Source organism: Filicampus tigris, chromosome 6 (genome assembly GCF_054856515.1).
Source record: "Filicampus tigris isolate MCC_2025a chromosome 6, RoL_Ftig_1.0, whole genome shotgun sequence".
Taxonomy (NCBI): Eukaryota; Metazoa; Chordata; class Actinopteri; order Syngnathiformes; family Syngnathidae; genus Filicampus; species Filicampus tigris.
This window is the reverse complement of record NC_141222.1, coordinates 13,781,946-13,803,684: the sequence shown is the minus strand read 5'-3', so window position 1 is coordinate 13,803,684 and position 21,739 is coordinate 13,781,946. Positions and strand designations below refer to the sequence as shown.

The window sequence follows — 21,739 nt, the reverse complement described above, 5'->3', positions numbered from 1 at the left end:
CCATACTTTGTTTTGTCTTTATATTTACATTTTGTTGCTTCAACTTGCATTAGTATGTATGTATGGATCAGATTTACCACATTGTTTCTTTTGCAGAAAAAATACAAATAATTCCCTCTGTTTACTTTCATAAATGTTTCGGAAGCCAGTGTTTCAGAGCCACCCTGTCGTCCCCCCTCCTGTATGTTTAGAGTTTAAAAAAAAAAACAACACAAGAGACATTGCTGGGTTTTTTTAATATCGCCAATATAAATGTTTTATCACATGCACTGCTGTCATTGCTCATTAGTTAGTATTCGGGGCCTCGCCACGCAGCAGGACAAACAAAAAATATTTGGTTTTCGGCGCACGCACCAGGGGCATTTCCATTGCAAATTCCCGGGCTGAATTTTGGGCCCAGCACATCGCTGGGTTCATACTTTTATATCCAGAGGAGTTAGTGCTTCACCAAGCATGAACCTCACCACACGTCACTGCAGTGGAATAAATTATTCGAGTATGCCTGAATTGCTCATACATGTTTTTAATCAACAAATTATATGACTTTCCAAGGGAGTTTTCGATTCATCAAGATCTGGGGTAGTCAAAGGTGTGCGGCACAATTATAACATACTGTAGGTACCTAAAATCAGAGCTGGGCATCGGCTAACTGTCAGAATTCCCGTTTGCATTTTTAAACGACCCACGTGGTCGCAGTCGGTCCGGGTCAGCCAAACGGCGTCGAGAACGGACTTAACTTGTACACGTCACACGCAGGTGCTGCATTCCTGACACACGGCTGAGTAAGGAAAAATTAAAACAGTGTTGTGTACCTTGCGGTCTCACAAACGCGTGTCAGTTGTTTTTGTTTGATATTTTTTCTTTGTTTGTTTGTTTGGTCGTGGGATCGATCCTTCCTCCGGCCATCCTGTGTGGAGTTTGCATGTTCTCCCCGTGCCTGCTTGGGCTTTCTCTGGGTACTCCGGTTGCCTCCCATATTCCAAAATGCATGGTAAGTTGATTTGACTCTCTAAATTGCCCCTAGGTGTGATTGTGAGTGTGTGTGTTTATTTGTCTATGTGTGCCCTGCGATTGGCTGGCAACCAGTTCGGGGTGTCTCCTGCCTGCTGCCCAATGACAGCTGGGATAGGCTCCAGCACGCCCGCGACCCTTGTGAGGACAAGCGGTATAGATAATGGATGGATGGATAGATGTGTCGTGTATGTAATGACATGTTTACAAGGGTGTGTAATTGGAAATTGCCTCAAGATGGTGCTGTATTTCCTTTTCAACTGTGTTTATTGCCACTGTAAAAGAGTGAGACCAGATAGCCAAGGCAGAGCAGTTACTGCGCATGCTGTGAGATGTGTGCAAGGTGACTGACTCCACACTTCACCCATCTTCGACTCGCAGTGGAGCAGTAGGCCGCAACCATTTTTTTCCTTTGAAGATGGGAACAGGTTGTGAGTGAATTCAAAATGTATACAAACAATGTCAAGGGTACATTTTGAATTGATTAATTTATTATTGATAGGTTCATTGACAGTCACACGACAGTAGAGGTGGAAACTGGGGCGGCAAGAAATTTGGCGGGAGTGGCAGCACTGAGGTATAATTAATGTGAGGTTGTGAGCCTGCTGCTCATTTACAAAGATGCTTTGTAAATAAAGAAACTTAATTCCCATACAACTTAATCCCCCCCCCAAAAAAAATAAAAATCCCACAATCATAAAAGGTCATAATTTACCAGAGACATTAGTTGTAATGTGTTTTTTCATTCGAAAATTAATGAGTTAAAGTTACACTTTCAAAACTTAAATATAACTACTTCTATTGTACACATCAAATCAAGTCACAATATAGCATAATTTGATGTCCTTATAGATAAACTAACCAAATTCATTGTAACTGGATACACTGGTGGGAGGACCATTCACAAAGCAACAGGTCTGTTTGGGGGTGGGAAAATAAGAACCACCAAGGCCGTGGGAAAAAACACAACAACACTGGTGGACGAATGCATTGGGGCAGCAATTAATTCTGTTCTCGCAGAATTACCCACAGTTTCATTTTTGAAAGAACAATGAGATCCACTTTGTGCCACTCATTAGGGATGGGTGGATCGATACCAAAATATCGATATTCCGATCCAGAGTGCTAAGTTTTAAGTATCGATATTCAAGATAAAGTATCAATATTTGCAATTAATTCATATATATGAGATATTCATTAATCTATAATTTACCAGGTGGTATTGTCATCCAATCAGAATTTCCGCTATGTGTTGCCAAGGGAAAAGGGTTTTCTGTCTTGCAGAAACAGACTGCTGGCTCTGGTCCCACCCACCAGGACTTTGTAAACGCATTTGATTGGATGAAGAACAATCAGGGTGAAGGCCCACGCCTTGTAGGCACTGCATGGCGTGCGCGACACTGTTGACAAGATGACATGGAAGGGGTAACAAAATAGTTTGTAGTTTGCTTCAACTGACGGATGATGTTTGCTCTCACTGGTGTGAGCAAAGCGGCAGCGAACGTGTTCGCAGCTTTGAGAAAAAAAACAAAAACAAAAAAAGAAACATCACTTTTAGGTATATTATATTTGGTCCATGATTACTCGGTCCAAATCCAAAATCACTGGTATCACCCATCCCTAGCAATCATGGAGATAACAGGACTCAGCTGGTCAAAACAAGGCGCATGCCGGTGACATTTTTGATTGGTCAAAACAAAAAGTTTGGTAGGTGTGCACAAGTTGCCAGGTTGCACAATCAGCTTGAAGTGTTGTACTGAATGTCCCACCTGTCTCAAGGATACAGTATAAAATTGAAGCAGTACCAGATTAATACTGTGGAGAACTCCTGCAAGCGACTCACATTATTAATCGGGTTCTTGCTAGGTTTATACAGTGTTCCCACAGCTTTTTACAGATTTGTCGGGGTACTCTATCCTCTGTTAATTGCTCAACAAAAACTCCCCTATTGGCTGCTTCATCCTCAGACCAAAGTGCTAAGTACGTATTTCTTTGGCGCCATCTTGTGGTTTCTTGGTGCATGGGAACCATGTTGAAGTGAGAAGCATAAAATCGTGATTTACCATCATCTACTGGCAATTATAAACCCTTTTGTGGGGGGCTATCAATTACTCATGTATTATTTTCTATTTGTGCCACTTCCGTGCAAATAGTGGGGGAACACTGCAATCCTGTACTTTAATTTAATCCCCAAAGTGCGAGTGACACAACTGTTATCCAGAGACAATTTGATGTGTGAAACGTGTGCCCTCCATTGTCTGTGGAGTCGGTGGTTGCTGTCGTCACAGGCGCAACTGTGGTGGATTCTCTGGGCTGGCCTATGCAAATGGCCTCGTTTCCCACCTTGTCCACAGCAGACAGCTCCACTCTATTTTCACAGCAGGAGGCCTCGTAGGAGGCCACGGTGATATTCTCACCCCCTGGCCCGACCACTGTGGTTGTGTTGAGAGTGCCGTTCCCTCCATGGATGGTGACGTTGTCGAGGCCCACTCCATTCACGTTGTCAGTCACGTTGACCACAAACACCCACTGAGAGGAGTTGCAAGGCAACGAAGGGGACGGACAGTCGGCGGATGTACGGACCTCCTGGCACACTGGAGGGAGCACATCGGTCATCTGGAGACAGAAAGTGAATGAACAAGCTCAAGCGGCGGTGCCACTGCAGTCCAGAAATAATTGATGTTCCTAGGGTCTTCCAAGGTCAGCTTTGAGCTCTGCATGCCGCTTTCAGCAGCAGCAGTGGCCGTGGCGGGAAGCGGTGGGTCGGTGTGGGGTGCTCTGTGCTCCAGACCCCGCCCACCTTTGCCCCCATGCGCACGAGGTGAGGCTACCTGGTTAATCTTACCAGTACCATATGTTTGTCTCAAATTACTTTTGTAATCATCATAAAATAACTACTTTCTGCCATTCAAGTTTGACAAGGATATGTAATTTGACTGTTGAAATAGTTTGATACATTTTCACACCAAAAAGATTTGCTCAGGTATCATAAGTAAACCTGCTATTTTTCCCGCTGGTCTGCCACTTATTAAACTGGCATGCGCATTTTGCTTCTATATGCCAGTGAAATTGGAACAATGGCAGAAAGCCTGCTTCACGCTTGTGGATATTCCTTCATCCAGGTAATTTCATGCTCAGGGCACTTAATCGATCGCAATTGGACTGCTGTTTTCTTTAGAAGACTTTTTGCCTCTCATCCGAGTAGGCTTCATCAGTTCGTTTAACAAGGACTGCATTAGCATAAATTGGTGTGGCAAACTCAACTATTTATGCTACAACTTGGAGGCACGCCGCAAGCACGAATGGTATCTTTCTTGTGGAATGCAATCAGTCATTAAGATGCCTTGCAGAGAGGCCTCTATAGGTGAACAAGTTGGTCGGTGGAAACTCCCTCATTCATATTCCATTCAGTTTTAAAAAGGTAATGTGGGGACTTTGCTTTTGTTATTTGTTGGAGGGAAAAAGGGAATGGATGAAAGAATGGCTTTGTATGTGGGATACATTATGTATATGTTGTTTGTCGCCACTTCCTCTGTTTAGAGATGGTCTTTAGACATTGTTGCTGATGGCCTCTCTCACTCCTCGTTTAAATCATCTACTCCGTCAAGAATATATTTATTTTTGTCTCTAAAAGAGTGCTCCTTCTCTTTGAGGTGCACTTTAATCTTGACCCAAAGAGTTAAGCCAGCTGTGTTGTGCCGTGCGCCTGCACAGTGCTTGTTTGGTTTACCCAGTATATGTATGCATGTTATGTACCAGTCTTGGTCTCAGGGAGTTACCAGGTTTGAACTATACCGGAATGTTGTGTTGGTTGAAAATCCTACTGAGTGTCTCAAACCTTAAATATGGAATATATTGTTGGGCCTCTTTTCTTTTTCATCTACCTTGCTCTTGTCCCTTTTGGAAGTAGATGTAACTTTTCACAAACGACCAGCTGGGGTAACCGCAGGAGGTTTTGAGGGGCTCCCTCACGTGCATATGCTCTTTTTCTTTGGCCTGTGGGCTGGTTGGCACATTATCAGCTGTGTTGTTTTGTTCTGATGATGCCTTGTTTGTGTTCCAGAGGGTGGTGTGAGTCTAAGAAAGTTTTGTTCAATGTGTGTGCGTTGACGAAGCCTACTCAGACGAGAGGCGAATCATCTTCTAAGGCAAACGGAGCAGTCCAGTTGCGACTGATTCAATGCCCTGAGAAAGCCTGCTTCAGTTCACAACTGATCAACTTGGATGGATGGATGAATACATTTAAGGGGAATTTGGTTTCCAATTAAATAGTCGGAGAGTGTAAAACCAACTTTAAGAGTTCATCATCAGTATAAGATGTTCAATCAACTGAAGACTTTCAAAACACATTTTAATGAAATTGTGTAAAAGTGCTACTGTGGTGGACTGTCTCACCTGGCCCACACAAATGGCCACGTTTCCCGCGTTGTCTACAACAGACAGCTCCACTCTGTCTGCACAGCAGGAGGCCTGGTAGAAGGCCTGGGTGATTACTTCGCCCCCTCCTCCAACCAAAGTGCTCGTACTGAGGATGCCGGTCCCTTCACGGACGGCGATGCTGTCAATTCCCGTCCCACCGAGTCCGTCGGTCACATTGACAACAAACACCCACTGGGAGGAGTCACAGAGTAACGTATTGGATGGGCAGTTGGCAAATGTACGGGTCATCTGGCACACTGGCCGGGTAACATCAGTCACCTGGAGACAGACAATGGATAAGCATTAAACAAAATGTAAATATTAATTGTGAAAAAATTATTAGCAGACGTTGCAGCTTAATTTTAAATCCTGCATGTATGAGATATTGAGTCACTCAGTTGTCAGCGTTTTGTTATGAATACCTTTTCAAGTGCGTATCTCATACGCACATCTAATTTATGTACTTTCCTTGTGATGTAACACCATGTATTCGATCTCCCCCATTGGTGAAAGTCTATTCTTGATATAGTGCTTTTTTATATTTGTTATTGACATTCAGTGCAAATAAACAACTGTAGTTGGAATCTTTTCCAACGGTTCAATCATAACTTCATGCAAACTATATCGAGACATCTCATGCAAAGCTACTAAAATGGACAGTTTATTACTGTGTAGGAAAATTGAGCAAGGATATAAACTGAAGCATTTCTGAGTATCAAATGATTATGTCAACATGATATCAACTAGTGCATCAGCAATAGCTTACTCATCTCAGATAACTGTGCAACTGGTTCATATTTTATCACTTGGTTCTATTGTTAACTGGATTTTACGTGCTTGGAAGCATACTGTAGCTTTCTTCTTTTCATGCACATAAAAGTCGCAAAATATTATTTGGTTAAATAACTTTCTTCTTTTAAATTGACCACAAAAATCGTCTTGAATTCAAACTCTTTTTGTATGTAACAAAATATTCTACTGTATTTTCTTACAAATGACATTCAACCTGATATATGGGTACTGCTCTTACTTTTTCAAACCAGCTGGAAATGCTGAATGTTTTGACCAAACAGCTAAAAAGGAAAACCACTTAAAAAACGCTTTCTGACCACCATAAGGATTACTTTTTTTTTCCTTTTTTTTTTTGCAACCATCTTATATGACAATATTCGAACAAAATCTGAAATAACTTTTATTACTCTTCTCTTACCTTATCAGTAACTGAAAACCGAAGGACAACAAAGTTGATGTCAGTTGCATCTTCATTTTCCGCCACAATGGTAAGCGCCACGTCAGTTCCACTTGTCACATTTTCAGGAGCGGTTAGGCTCACAGTGTCGTTAGCTTTCCCTCCGTTGTTTGCTTCTATGGTGACAGACATCGGCGATGCCGAATGAAAGCTGCGGTCGTTGATAGCGCGTATTGTGAACGTCCCATTTGCCGTCTCGTTAGGGACTCCTCCGGTCATTATGGTGACAGAAAAAGGGATAGCGATAGTAGAGCCTGGTTCTATGTTGGTGATGTTGACTTGAGCCTAGAAGAGTGGGACAACCATTTTAGATGTTGTTCATACCTTACAGCTTTTGCTTGGTAAAGACTAACACTGATGTGATATCTGTAAATATTTTTTGTTTAGTTGGTTTGTAAGCTATCATCCAAACCCTGGTGTGTATCAAATACATGGATTTGCATGAGCAATCACATTTGCATCTGTTTTTGCACACAAAACCCTTTAGTAAAGCAGCCCCTACCAGACTATCACAAATATTTCTAATATATTATTTACATTTTATTCAGGCTTGAGGGCAAAGGCAAGTAAGATAATGTAAGTATCTGCCATAATTTGATAGAGAATTTAAAAAGTTTAGGCTCACTGTCACATTGATGTTAGAAGTCTTCATCCGAGTGGAGGCCTGCCTCTGGAACATGCTTGGAGGTGACTGTGATAATGAGTTGCTGACTTCTCCTCTCAATCGAACCAGAAAATCCCCCCCTGGAATCTTATTGAATCTCACCAGGAGGTCATTTGATCCTAATGACTGAAGGAAAGGACAAGGACAATGTTCTCAAAAATACTGCAATTCTGCCTGCAATTTTACTACTATGATTTAAATCAGGCTTTTTTTTTTTGTCATCCAGTGGTACCTCTGTGTTTGCTAGTCAGAAAAATTGTTGCCATCACAAAACGTATACAGTAGTCTTGGGCGATATTTCGGTGCTACGGTATCCCGTGGTGTCTAAAAATAGCAAACGTGTCACTTTCAACACCTTTATAAAAAATGCAGCACATGAGGACCTAATATGTGCAAAGAGATGGTGAAACGTTGTCAAAATTTGAATATATCGCCCAACCTTAGTATACAACAATATTTTAGGTTTTATTAATCACATCATAATATCAAATGTCATACTACTCTAAGCACCTCAAAATGTTCAAATTCTGCTAACACACAGGAAAAAAATGAAATTCACACTATTTTCATGTAAAATGTTAAAATATCACCCACACTTAAAAACCTCTGCCTTTTGATCACAAGTGACAAGGATACAACAGCTAGCCAGTCGGTAGCTAGCGTTAAGAGTTTAACATAGCAGCATATATTTTAACTCAGATTAACCGTGATAACATTTCAAAACAATTTAATTACTATTACTCCCTTACTTAGTATAATTGTGTGTGAATGTCCTCTTTCAAGGGGGAGTGCTGGAGAGTGACACCATGAACCAACTGAATGATGTTGCTATATTTAGCGGGTATTTAGGCCTTTTGAATGAGTTCCGCCATTTTTTAAACAGGTATGCATTTGCCTTCCTGGGCTGGTTTTGGAAAGATAAGTTCACTCAGTCAATTTTCAAACAACCATCACATTTTCTAAGTTGGAGCAAACATAACATGATGTTTCTAGGTTGTTATTTGGTGGATGTTGGTGTATTCTCTTTCTAATTAATTGATTAGGATGTGTTTGGTAAGAACATATACATCATGCCTGCAAAGTTCCGTTGACCTCTGTTGGGCCTGAGCGGTCGTACAGCGTGACCTCAGTTACGTTTACGCGGTCACTTCCTGTTGATGCGACATAGATGGTGGCATTACCCCCTGAAAATGTGCACAAGAGAGACAAATGCCATTTGTACAATGAAAATGCTTCATAATCAATATGAATACAATACATGACTTGATACTGCAGTTGAAATTGAAGAGGATGTTTGACCAGTAAGAGGACGTCCATCCTTCAGAAAGAAGTCTGCAGCAAATCCTTCAGTTTCTTCCACAAGGTAAGGGATGAAGTTCACTGGACTTTGGCCTGATGTCAATATTGGTAGAACAAATGTTTACAATGGCCAACACATTTTTATAAGAGACAATTTATGTGACACATTCAGTTCCATCCTTTTACTGACCTGTAACCTTAACTGTGTAGGGATCATCAGAGACTACACTGATTTCCCACAGTCCAGTTTCACTGTCACTGCTGAGCCTCAGTCTTCGTAGGTTACCGGCCACGCTCAGAGACGCCAGAGGGCCACTTAACTCAGTGGAGTTCTGAGATACACCTGCAAAGGTAGGAAAGGGATGTTCAATATGCATCCGTTCTCACGGCTGATGCTTAGTCAAAAGGAAAAGATAGACTAGACTTGCCATCATACCTGTGGGGTTGCTGAGATTAAAGGTGAGAGCTGAACTTCCTGTGATGGAAATAATTATGTTCCTTAGTGAGCTATCAATGGTAAATGAGAATGTTTCAGGCGCGCTGCTCATTTCTTTAAAAACGGTCACCTGAAAAACATGGGGCATGTGTTGATCCATATTCTGTACTGTACTCTGTTTTTGTCCTCTTTTCTTATATTACCATTGCACTAGCTGTGGAATCCTCTATGATACTTGTAGCCATAGGGAGATCTGTCTTGCGGACCTCAATGATCTCACCCCCAGATGCTCTGGCAAGGTCACGGTACAGCTGAGCATCTGCTTGGCTCACCACTCTTTTGCGCCGACTGGAAAGGACGTCTGTCAGCAGGAATGTTACCTAAAAAATTCCAGCAGACACATCCAACACGGTTTCATCTCATCTGTCTATAGGATTAGCAAAGCTACACATCGATAGGCCGAATAGCTCATTGTGTGCATGTGTATGATCATAACACACACCTTGTCATTACAAACATACACGAACATACAAAGGTATATATATATATATATATATATATATATATATATATATATATATATATATATATATATATATGTATACACACACACGCGTGTATGTATATTGGTTATTATGAGTAAAAAATACATTAATATACCAACACTTTCAAATTCTATAAACATAAGCAGATTTTTTTCCAGTTGAAACATTTATTTGATGATTTTACAAGCATAATGATGCTCTCATATGCACGCATATATTGTCAAAGTGCTGGGAAGCTGTGATACGAAATGTGCGGGAAAGAGATTTAAAAAAAGACTCACCACAGACTTGGTGCTCTCAATAAGAGCAGTGATGGTGCTCTTCAAATGCAGGTCTTTTGCTGGCGCATCAGTGAAGACAAATATTTCTGATGAGGGTGGAGCCGCGGTCAGGGCAAGCTGTTAGCAAAAAACTGACTTGAATGAAAAGCAATTTAATTTAGATGGAGTCTGATTATGTGTCACTGCATTTGGTGAAGTGTTTCCAAATGAGAAATTTATATTAGTATGACAACAGACACCTGTAGTCCTGACAAGCTCATCTCTGGGTTGTCACCTCCTCCATCTGCATCCAGATTATTCATCCTTTCTTTGAATGTGTCTGCATCGGTTGTCAATAGTCGAGGTCCAAAATCTGCAGATAGCAATATTCTATGTTCTAGATGAATATGTATTATTATTCTTTTTTTTGTGGGCTTTGTTTCGTGGTTGATTAAATGCAACACTTGAAATAGCCTCTAGGAGAAGTGCAGTGAAATATCTGTGACCCAAACCAGTTTAAACATTCCTTCTGTTCAACACTAATGTTTTATACCTGCCCTAAAAAAAAATAAAAATTGGTGTGGAGTCATTCAAGTCTTTTTTTGATCAACATCTTGAGACTGACAAATTTTTCGGCTGTTTTCCGGTGTCTATTGTCTAAATGTGCTAGACAAATAAAATGTATTGTATGGTATTGAGTTACAAAACACCACATCGTTCCAATTGGTAATATACCTTATTTTGCTATCACATACCATAGCGGTAGTTTGTCGAAGTTGGTAGTTGGAAACGCTAACGGAAGCCTGTTTAAAATGATAGCCGATTACTCTTTTGTCCGTCCGGACAAAATGGCGGATAAACGGATGACAGAAAGCAATAAATGGACCGTAATTTTTTTGTAAAATGCCCGGCTCTGTGTAAATCTTGATTCTTATCTCACTAGGTGACCTAACTAAGCATTGTTGAAAAGATCTTCCCAAACGTAAAAAAAGACAAAAGAAAAAAAAAGGTCCACTGCCAGGCGACGAGATGTCCCAGAATCCACACGGATTCACATCATTTATGAAGGATCCATGCCAACACATTTGAAGGCGCACAAACGGACAAGTTTGTTCATTTCACACTCAGAGTAGGAATATGTATAGTATAAATAGAATATGCATAGCGGTAGATATTGGAAAATATGTCACGAATTTGCTTCTTTGGTGAAACCAATCAATATTCTGATGATTACTAAACAATGAAAAAGATTAGAAACAAACTTTTTTTCTGGTGAAAGAATGGAGTCTTCTCGCTCTTTTTAGGGTTTGGTCCTAATATTGTTTCAGAACACTATATTCTGTGAGTTTTGAAAAATCAGTCAAAGTGCTTTAAAATGGCGGCAAATAGGGGAAAATCCACTGTGAAAACAGCTGGCAGTAAATTATTGAAAGTGCAGGTGCGCCAATAAAGAAATGAAGAAGAAATGAGTCTTTCTGACAAGGTTTGTGTGATTGTGACTGTGTTGCCGTCTAGCCTGTCACTGATGAGTTGTAATTGCCTGACAGCCAAGGGGATTGGAAAAATAATCGGTCTGGTGACCATGTATGGGGCACGTCACAGACAGAAGCCTGCTGTGACGCTGGTCATACTCTTTGTCTGATGCTGAGTTTTGTCCAAGATGGATCTCACCCACCGACCAACGAGGCCTACAATAGCGTCACTTGCGCCTACCTGGATCATTAAAAGGAACCAATATGTAGGCCAACGGCTCCTCCAAGGTTCCCATCCTGCGATCGATGAGTTCAAAAGCAACTCTCCTGGCTTCGGTTATGTCTTCAAGCATACTGCCTGTTGTGTCGATGACGTAACACAGCGCAGAGGACTGGGAGAGGCCCATCAGTCTGCAGCAATACGAGGAAGATATAGTGACGATCATTAGAGAGATAATTACAATATTGCTAAAGCAAATGTAAAGGAAAACAATACAGCAGATATAGTATAATTGCAATATTGCTAAAGCAAATGTAAAGGAAAACAATACAGCAGATACACAAGTACAGCATTATTTTGAATCCATCCATCTATCCATCCATCCATGCTTGATAGACCCCAGAAAGTCTGTTACAGTCATGGCGAAAACGCAGTGATATTATTGACGAAGGACACAGCGTGCTTATGTCCTTATTCTATTAGGGGAAAACAAAAACACCATTTTCCAGCTTGCCTTCTGCCATATTTTGTAGCATTATGACATGTGTTTTGTTTTGTTGTTTTCTTCTTCACTGCGTCTTACTCTCCTTCTTTGACAGTTCATCTCATCTCTCTCCATTTATTTGCTCTTAGCTAGCTGGTCTCAAATATGCTAAATATAGTTGTAACAACAACTGATTTTCTCCATGTATTATCGTTTTTTAATTTTTATTTTTTTTTTAATTTTGATCAATTGATTGCCATCATTTGTCCTTGAGCCTTTCTAAGATCTCTTACCGTAGGAAGTTTTTGTCTCCTCCAGCTATTCTGATGTCCTCCAGAAGCTCCATTGTCGCATTCACAGCCAAATTGGCTGCTTGAAAGTGAAGTGAGCCATGGCTGGAATTAACTTGGTCCTTATTGATGCCTCCTGTTGGGATACGCGTGCTTGTCTGGTCTAAAGTACCTCCATGGCTGCATTTACCTTGGAGCAAAAAGACAAAATAAGATTGTATGCAAGCCAACCTTCTGGCATGATATAAGTGAACTTTTGTATTTTGTGTAATTGTGAGATTAATTTTTACTGTATTTATTTTTGTATGCACATTTGTCGATGTGATGCAGGCAGGCAGTGAAGGAAAAAAAACATGTCAACACATAATGATGTGCTTTAAAACAGCTATTAAAAAAAGTTATTCAGGCAGTTTAGTTGTTATAAGTTCATAATTTTTGTATGTTTATTTTATTAAAACGGTGAAGTGGGCATGCCCTGCATCTACTCAATAATGAGGTGATTTTTATGAATCTTTGTATTATGACATTATTTAAAAAAATGATAACAGAAAAAAGAAAGAAAGAAAAAAATGATACAAATTTGCTCAAATCAGACAAACATGGCTTTTCCATGGTCGCTCCCCAAAATACATGTAGCAATGTGTCTCTTTTATGGTACTGAGTAGTGTGTTTGTTTGTCTTCCCCCAACACCTCCTCTACCAAATTTTCCACGGTGAAAACACGACCTAAAGCGCAAAACCCTCTTTTAAATACTGTGTTCCTCGATCACGACTTCTACAACTGTTGCCAAGAGCGTGCCCAATATGTCAGAGTGAACACGCAATTTTGCACCTGCTGTTAGGGGGATCTGAGTAAATGGTTACAATCTTAAACCACACACAAAACGCTCACCAATAGTCTGTTAAAGTAAACACACAAGTTTCCCGCTATTTGGGATCTTAGTCAATCAGGCCCTATTTTTATAAAGGTTTGTTATTTCATTTAACTATGTTGATGGTTATACAGTCAACAAAAACTCTTCATGCAATTCCTTACAGTTACCTGGTGGCTTTTCTGAGGAGAAGAGGCTGAAGTAGCCTGAGGTGAGAAGCCCGTCCGCTAGTACATGAGGCCAAATATTGTCATCACAGTTGCCGTTATCACAGTTTCTACAGGTGGGGATATTTGGGCCTGCAAACAAATCAAGCAAATGTTAGAAAAATCACATCCTATAATGCAATAACAACGATTGGAAGAAATGTTTTTAATTATAAATTGGCGACTGTTGAAAGTAACTAATAAAGTAACATAGTAATCATATTAATCATCATATAATCATAATACACAGTAATCTAATTTAGTTATTTTTAAAATCAAGTCATCAGTTAAGTAACTATTTTACTTTTTTAAGGTGACTGTGACAACGCATGGTATATAACTCCCTTTCGTGTGATTTTGCTTGGTGTTTATCTGGTTTTGTTTAATCATTAAATAATATCTAACAATAATCATTTAATGGAAAAAATTATTTTGCAGTACATTTTATTGCAAAATAACTGTACCTAACCCTTAATAATCATTCTAAAAATAGTTGACAGTGACAGCGCTAATCTATATTTAATTCCGGATATGATGAAAAAATTGTATATGATAGTCTTCTTGCATGTTTTTTTTTTGAGAAAACACTGTGATATTTTGTTTCTTTGTTTCACCCCGGCCAACCCCACCGACCCACCCCCACTACTTAATGTGAACACTAAAACTACCTCATCCCAGCATTACGAACGTACAACAAAATATGTAAATACAGTAAACTGTAGTGTTTACATTAGTAACGGATAGCATAAATTCAATGTCGGGCTTGAAAGATTGATCTGCCTTGCTGAGGTGGAGATCAGACTTCAGGAAGAAGGGTGATTAGAATTCTGATAGAAAAATACAAAATTAGAAATTGTTGTGTAACAAACACATCAGTAGGTATAGCTCAACAGATGCTCTGCAGCCCCAATGTCCTCTGTTTGACCAGAGATTTTTGTCGCCTCACGTTGTGAAAGTGGAGGGGGGATGGAGCGTGGTCATCATGAATCTGAGGGGAACGTGGATCTCCCACCCCACACACAGTGCCATCTGCGCCCAATGGGGATGGGTATACCTCCATTCTAATAGAGCTGTACTACTGTGGTGGAATGCATGCACATGAATGTAAGCAAATCCAGTATCCTACCTGCCAGATTCTCAAGAGGTTGATCAGGTGAGATCAAAACGTTGTAAGGAAACTTGTTTCCCAACTCCACCCAGTTGCTGTGGCTGTAGAAGTCCTTGGAATGTACAATGACATATCTTAAGCACACACGCCACACATTGCTTGTTGATTTCATCTCACCTCCAAAACTACATTACTTCAATATTCACCAATATCAACAAGAATATCTTGGAACTCACCTGTAGAGTGTGAAGTATCAATCCAAGGGTCGAACGCCCTGTGACGAAGTTGTCCATTTTCACACTGGCCTTCACAGCAAACATACCTTGCCAGTACAATACAACAGGAACAGAGTATAACGTATCAATGAAACTTTCACTTTCTGTACAGTTACAACCCGAAAAATTTGAACATCATGTAAAAGTTGTTTGATTTTGACAATTTGACATGAAAGATGAAACCCCAAAATTTTATTGAGCTATTACATTTGAAAAATTTGAACATCATGTAAAAGTTGTTTGATTTTGACAATTTGACATAAAAGATGAAACCCCAAAATTTTATTGAGCTAATACATCTCAAACAGTTCCTTGCTGTAACTTTGATTTTCAAAATGTTTCGTTTATTTAAGCCACAAACCCACAAGCTATATACTGTGTGTCCACAGTATGAATGGTCCACACCAGAGATAGAAAAAAATCTCTCTCTCTCTCTCTCTCTCTCTCTCTCTCTCTCTCTCTCTCTCTCTCTCTCTCTCTCTCTCTCTCTCTCTCTCTCTCTCTCTCTCTCTCTCTCTCTCTCTCTCTCTCTCTCTCTCTCTCTCTCTATATATATATATATATATATGTATATATATATATATATATATATATGTATGTTCCACACCAGAGGTAGAAAAAATGAACCTCTTTTTTTTTTTATTTATTAATTTTTTTCCAATTTGAGGTACCCGAATTATAGAAGGAGTCGTATTAGTATCACAAAGTGCACGAGAGACATAGAACAAGACAGGGTACTGTGGGCTCATTTGAATTCCAGGTACGCCGTAAAAAGTCTGGTTACGTGAGTGGTTGAAATTGAGAAGTGCTGGTAGGCTACTCTGTACCGCTGCGTACCGGCCCATGTAAAGCACTGGTTTGTGGTGAGAAGATAGGAAATACCTTGTGTGATTATGTCACGTCCTCCCTGGAAGGCCTCATTATCAAAATGGCGCTCTGGACTGCGTAAAAAGTATGAATCCACAAGTCCATTGCTAAAGAACATATTAAAAAGGGATTCCGTGAACAAGTGACTGGACAGTATCAAGGCTGAAGTGTTTGAGGAGGGGGAGGAGCATGCCTCGTGTACTTGTTCAATTGTTAGACTGTCATCAATCTGGAAAAAAAACACAACAGAATAAATGGTAATGTTACTTTAAAGTTTTGATGACTAAAATTTGATCTAACATCTGTGTTTTTGTTTGGACTTTCATATTTTGCAATGACAATGGTTTGACCTTGGAACTAATTACTCACTATCACTGTCCTTTGTTTTTTTGGGGGGTTTTGATGTACGTTGTGTGGACAATCGGGACAAATTTGAGCATTTTCCCTCCCTCTCAGGCAGTGGAGTAGCATATTCCACATTGGTTTTGACGTGAAAGAGGCCCAACATTGCACACGTGAATAGAGGACAGGAAAAAGCCCAAAAATTAAGGAATACTGCAAGTAAGCCAGCCAAATAAACCATGACAGTGATTAGAATTGCAATAGCTGCTTTGTTTTATTGCCATCCATTTCCACCCTTTCCCCAGACCCTATATAAACAGGAAAATTAAATAAATAAATGGTGTACATAACCACCACAACATAAATAACAACACATAAATAACATTTCCCAACACAATCCCGATACAAATAAATACATCCCATTACACTCCAATGACGGGTATATCAGCACTTTCCCAATACAATACATAAAATAAGACTAAAAGCACTTTAAAATTCCTGAAACACACAGGGAGCCAATGCAGTGATTTTAAAACTGGTGTAAAGTGCTCCTGCCCTCTGGAGTTCTGGAATAATTGTAAGGTGGAAATACTATTTTTGGGGAGGCCAGAGAGCAGGGCATTACAATAATCTAAATGGCAGGAAACAAAAGCATGCATCAGGACTTCCGTGTTAGCCTCAGAGAGAAACGGGCGGACTCTGGCAATATTCTTAAGATGATAAAAAAAATATCTTAGTTACATTTTTAATATGAGGAATAAAACTGAGATCAGAGTAAAAAATGACGCCCAGGTTCTTCACACTTTGTGAGGGTTTAAAATCTTGTAGTTTTGGTAAAAGTTTCTTTCTCTGACCTTGAGGGCCGATAACTAAAACTTCAGTTTTGTCCTGATTGAGCTGTAGGAATTCTCTGCCATGCATGACTTAATATCTAAAATGCAATTTAAAAGGGTATCAATAGGTCCTGTGTCATCAGGAGACACATCAATGTACAGCTGTGTGTCATCAGCGTAATTGTGAAAGCTGATGCCTGTCTTCTGATGACGTCCCCAAGGTGGAAGCATATAAAGATTAAAAAGTATCGGGCCTAAAAATTAACCTTGAGGAACCCCACATTTAATTTCATGGGTTTTGGAGGAACAAGCATCCACACTTACAAAGAAACATCGGTCTGTGAGATCGGAATAAAACCAGTTAAAAACAGTACCAGAGATGCCCACTAGGTTTTTAAGTCTATTTATTAAAATTTGGTGATCTACTGTATCAAAAGCAGCGCTAAGATCCAGTAACACCAAGACTGTGAGTTTTTTCATGTCTGCAATATAGCTGATATCATTTAAAATACTTAAAACACTGAAAATCTCCCCACTGTGGGATCAATAAAGGCCATGACGTCATTATGTTTTTCCATGTGAAAGGTTTCCACGGTTTTCCTCTATGGCTAGATGCAATATCATCCTGAAAAATTATTTCATCATCCCCAAATGTTCTTTCAATTGAAGTAAGAAAAGCACCCAAAATGTCAAAGTAAACGTGTATTTATTTAAGATATGATTCATCCATTAATCCACAGTCCACAATTGCTTTTCGTTAGCACATTGTAACTCTTTTTTTTTCAGCTTAGATGTTAACGATGGCTTTCGTTTAGCTTTTCTGTATGCAAAACCCATTTCCTTTAGGCACTTTCTTACACTTCGGTCGCAGACGTCCACTCCAGTTTCCTCCCATTTGTTCCCCATTTGCCTTATTTGTTTTCAAGACATATTGCTGTAAGTTTTGTGTCTGACGCTTTGACGTCTTCCTTGCCGTTAACAAACTCCCCATGTAGTTTGTACTTGATCCATATTTGACTGTGAGCAACCAACAGCTTTTGCAACACTATGTAATGATTTACCTTGCTGGTCTGTGCAGTTTTTTTTGGTTAGTTTTTTTAAGCAGGGTGGTATGAAACATTTTTGGCTCAAGGGTGACTGTAGCTTATCCATATGTAATTGTCCACCCTTAAAATACATAATCTGTTGCTTTGAGTAAACAAATTGATTCCACATTCATACAGTCACCGTGTCATGTGCGAACATGTTCACCTGCCTTTGTCTTCACTCCACCACAAAGAACTTTAACAGCAAACATAGGCCTATAGCTATAGTTACAACTGTTTGTATTTGCTTCCTCTTTTTTCTCCTACACGAATTTTTCATTTGTTTTCCTCATGTCTACAATGGGTGTACCTTAATTTTCCACTCACTTTTGCTGTTGTACACACCTGTCGCTAACCTCATCTAATAGGCATGAGCCTGTCTCATTAAACCTGATTCTCACTTTCAGTTTATCTGTGTCCTATGGCTATTTATCTATTTATTTATTTAAAACTGGCACTCATACTATTTTGTCATAATCAATTTGTCCTGTGCTTCTTCCCTCATGGACCACCCCTCTTGCTGTCTGGGATTCTTCCTGACTTACTTTTGCCCCACCAACTAGCATGGATTTTTCAGTTTTCTCTCCTGTCATCAAGATAAAGAAATCCTATGTTTTTATTCCGAAATTCACATCAGAGTTTTCTTATTATGCCCTTTAGCCTTAGTTAGATGCATGCACATCTAATGAGTTTCAAATACAATTTTGACCATACAAACATTATCATACTCAGTTGCAATATGCTGTATGTCTGTCCTACATTTTAATTACAGCTGTTTTTTCCTTACTTTCATTTTGCTGACTAAGTTAGCACCTTTTTTTTAAACAATTATGAACTTAAAGCAGAAGTAAAGCCTAACATATTTTTTTCAAGAATATGTTCCCAGCAGGCCCACTAGTTGAAACACGGCATTCTTATTAATTTTGCGTTTGTGGAATATAAGTTAAGCAGCAAAATGCACACCTTTGTCTTTTGTCGACTGAAAATGACATCACAGCTGCTCACAACGACCTGTTTTCTGAATTTGACCCTGCTGGGAACATATTCTTGAAAAAAATATGTTTGGGTTGACTTCCGCTTTAATGATGTATGGCATGTAATTGGATATTTGCATGCACAAGTGTGATTTGCCATCTTACAGTCAGAGTGAAGTTCCGTCCCTCTGCAGCAGCAACATCTCGGCAGACCTCGGCCGTCTTTTGGAGAATTGCCCTTGCAGTAATGTCATGGTGAGTGAGTGAGATCTCATCAAACACAGAGAATGCTTTAAAGCTTTGAGTTAGGCCTGTGAAGGTGAGGACCACCAGCAGCAGGAAAGAATACTTATTCCTCATGATGTTGATGATGGAAGATGAATAGAAACTGAAATTACAATGGAGATGTGTTTGAAATGGCTTTCTTTTACACAAGTTATTGAAACTATAATCTACAATATGCCAGCTCACTAAGAACACTAAGACAGTGAAACAAGTGTAACCAAGTATAAGAAAGAGATTGGAAATGCGTTAGCTGGTGAATTAAAAAAAAACTGCAAGAGACAAATAAAAACATGACATTTAGGCAAAGAAAACAGATTAGACAAATACAGAATTGGGCAAATTTCCTGTGCTCACTGATAACACTGAACAACTCTATGTGATTAAAACACTGGTCAGGGCCAATGTCACGATATTTTTTAGACCCAAAATTCAAATTGACATACTCACTTCAATATGCACTACTCAATGACAAAAGTGCAGTCAGATTTTGAACCGCTTCAGCCTCCCCATTGAAACATTCCACACTTTCCAGGTAGATAACACGGTGCGTGTTTCCTCGCTATCTTCCAAGTCCTCCAGTGAGCGTTTGATTGGGTGCTCTCCTCGCTTACTCTTATAGACTATTTGAAAGGAGATTAAGTGAAGTGGTGCCAGACAAAATGACACACCCTTGCATGTCTTCTTGTTACACGTTCCTCAAGATGGCCATAACACAAAGCTGTAATTGCCTAATTAAGAAAATATTTTGAGAATAATCGTACCCGCAGAAAGTGAAACCACCGAGGGTGGGGTGAGGTTCACCACTTTGTGAACTACTGCATGAGCAAATCATTCAATAATTTCAGAGGATCCAGAGAAGCCGAAAACCAACTTTGATTGTTACCCCATTCACCCCAGCAGCATGGTCCTAAGTTTTGCTGAAGACATCACCTCTGTAGGATTGACCAAGGACAAGACGTGAGCCAACAGGGAGGAAGCTCAGCATGTGAGATGATAGTGTGACACCAACAGCTGACTGATCATGCTGCAGAATACATTGCTAGAGATGGTGGAGACTGGACAGCTTCAACTTTATTGGGGTCACAGCTCAGACGATCTCACCTGGTCTACAAAAACATTTCGCCAGGTGGGCAAAGCACAACAGAAACTTTACTGTTGTACAGTGGGGGGCATGAAGGGTCGGCTGATGGCAGCAGAGCGTGTGATTGGGACGACAGACTGCAGCGAGAACCAGTGACATCATAAATACCACAAAATCATCACGCCCTGCACACACCCCTTTTCTCTGGTAGGCAATACAGTATACTGTAGGACACTCAGGACAAAAACAATCATGTTCAAAATCCGCACGGATTCAAAACTTTCAGCAGCATATCAGGTTTTCTCAGTCATGTCGGTTTTGTTTGTAAACCCTGTGACACAAGACGATTTTCTTGGATTTTTTTTCCTTTTTCATGTCCATTTGTTCCATCCATACATCCATCTATCCATCCTCTGGAGTGCTTGTCCTTATTATGATAAAGGTGAGCCATAACCTATCACAGCGGACTTTCGGAGAGGCAGAGTTCACTCTAGACTGCAATCGCAAGGCATCTATTGGTTTCTGAATGGTTAAAATTATGAATGTGCATATACTACAGTGTGATATTAGTTACAGCATAAAATGATGTTTACATGAAATTTTCTAATAATCCTTATTGTTCTGTTGTTGCCGTAATTTCCTAAGTGTGTGTCTTTCAGACTTCCTGTTCTAGTTGGCTCTGTTACAGGGGCACAGTGCTGTCTGTCTGCCTTGAGTTTGCTTTTCAAACAACATTAGTGGGTGTGATTTTCGTAAGACAAATGTTTGTTATTGGCCTAAGAGGACTACCTCCTCACAACCCTGAGCAAGGAGAAGACAATAAATAATAATAATAAAAACAATAATAATAACTCCCAAGCATTCAGTTCTGAGCATGGTGTTCTGATTAAATTGCTAGTATTGGATTTATTAAAAGGTGAATGCAAAAACACATGCTCCTTCACAACAGCCTGTAGATGAGCCGAACACAGGTCACTGGCGATAACTTCCAGATTCCCGACACAACTTCATTTAACAATCAAAGTGTGACATATAGTTTCAAAATGGATTTCTATGGCATTTACATCTCACGAAAACTCCACAATCTGGACTTCACCGAATTGCGTGTCTTTGGTGGTTTGTGTACATTTTCCAGGTTATGCATGGTGGGTGTGTCAGACGTCTGGACGGGAGAATCGCGCCATATTCAAAGTGCACAAGAAAGGAGCGTTAAAAAATTGGCATTGAGGTCAGTGAGTCTGGGAAAAAATTCATGTGCACCTGTATTTAGAATCCAATTTTGTGCTGTTCTAATCCCATGTATTATTCAAATGAAGGACTTCCCCAGTGATATAACATTATACGTTACTTTCAAAGGGATTCATAAGAGCATGGTACTGATTTATTTGTAGCCAGCTCGATATCAATGAGAGCTGACGTAAAATGTTGGAAAAGACAGGAACACTGTTTATTAGACCCTTGA

General features: G+C 39.8%; 1 protein-coding gene across 1 annotated transcript; it reads right to left on the bottom strand.

Moving 5' to 3' along the window:
• Nucleotides 1-1,498: 1,498 nt before the first annotated feature.
• On the bottom strand, nucleotides 1,499-19,764 carry LOC147145905 (von Willebrand factor A domain-containing protein 7-like). The gene is made up of 19 exons (XM_086033548.1): nucleotides 19,644-19,764; nucleotides 19,077-19,299; nucleotides 15,693-15,906; nucleotides 14,772-14,857; nucleotides 14,554-14,647; nucleotides 13,392-13,520; nucleotides 12,353-12,539; nucleotides 11,597-11,766; nucleotides 10,144-10,256; nucleotides 9,905-10,021; nucleotides 9,282-9,458; nucleotides 9,079-9,208; nucleotides 8,833-8,985; nucleotides 8,643-8,735; nucleotides 8,418-8,527; nucleotides 7,305-7,469; nucleotides 6,641-6,964; nucleotides 5,407-5,709; nucleotides 1,499-3,627 (listed from the first exon to the last, which is right to left on the bottom strand). The coding sequence occupies exons 2-19, from the start codon at nucleotides 19,269-19,271 to the stop codon at nucleotides 3,190-3,192; spliced, it is 3,198 nt and encodes a 1,065-aa protein (XP_085889674.1). The 5' UTR covers nucleotides 19,272-19,299; nucleotides 19,644-19,764; the 3' UTR covers nucleotides 1,499-3,189.
• Between the last annotated feature and the right edge of the window lie 1,975 nt (nucleotides 19,765-21,739).

Bases quoted from the DNA above. Each gene is read 5' to 3' on its own strand.
- LOC147145905 (XM_086033548.1), bottom strand. From the start codon at position 19,271: ATGAGGAATAAGTATTCTTTCCTGCTGCTGGTGGTCCTCACCTTCACA. The intron at 8,986-9,078 runs GTATGATGGCAA...CTACCTTTGCAG, and splicing joins TAATCTCAGCAACCCCACAG to GTGTATCTCAGAACTCCACT. The intron at 8,736-8,832 runs GTCAGTAAAAGG...TATTGACATCAG, and splicing joins CTACACAGTTAAGGTTACAG to GCCAAAGTCCAGTGAACTTC.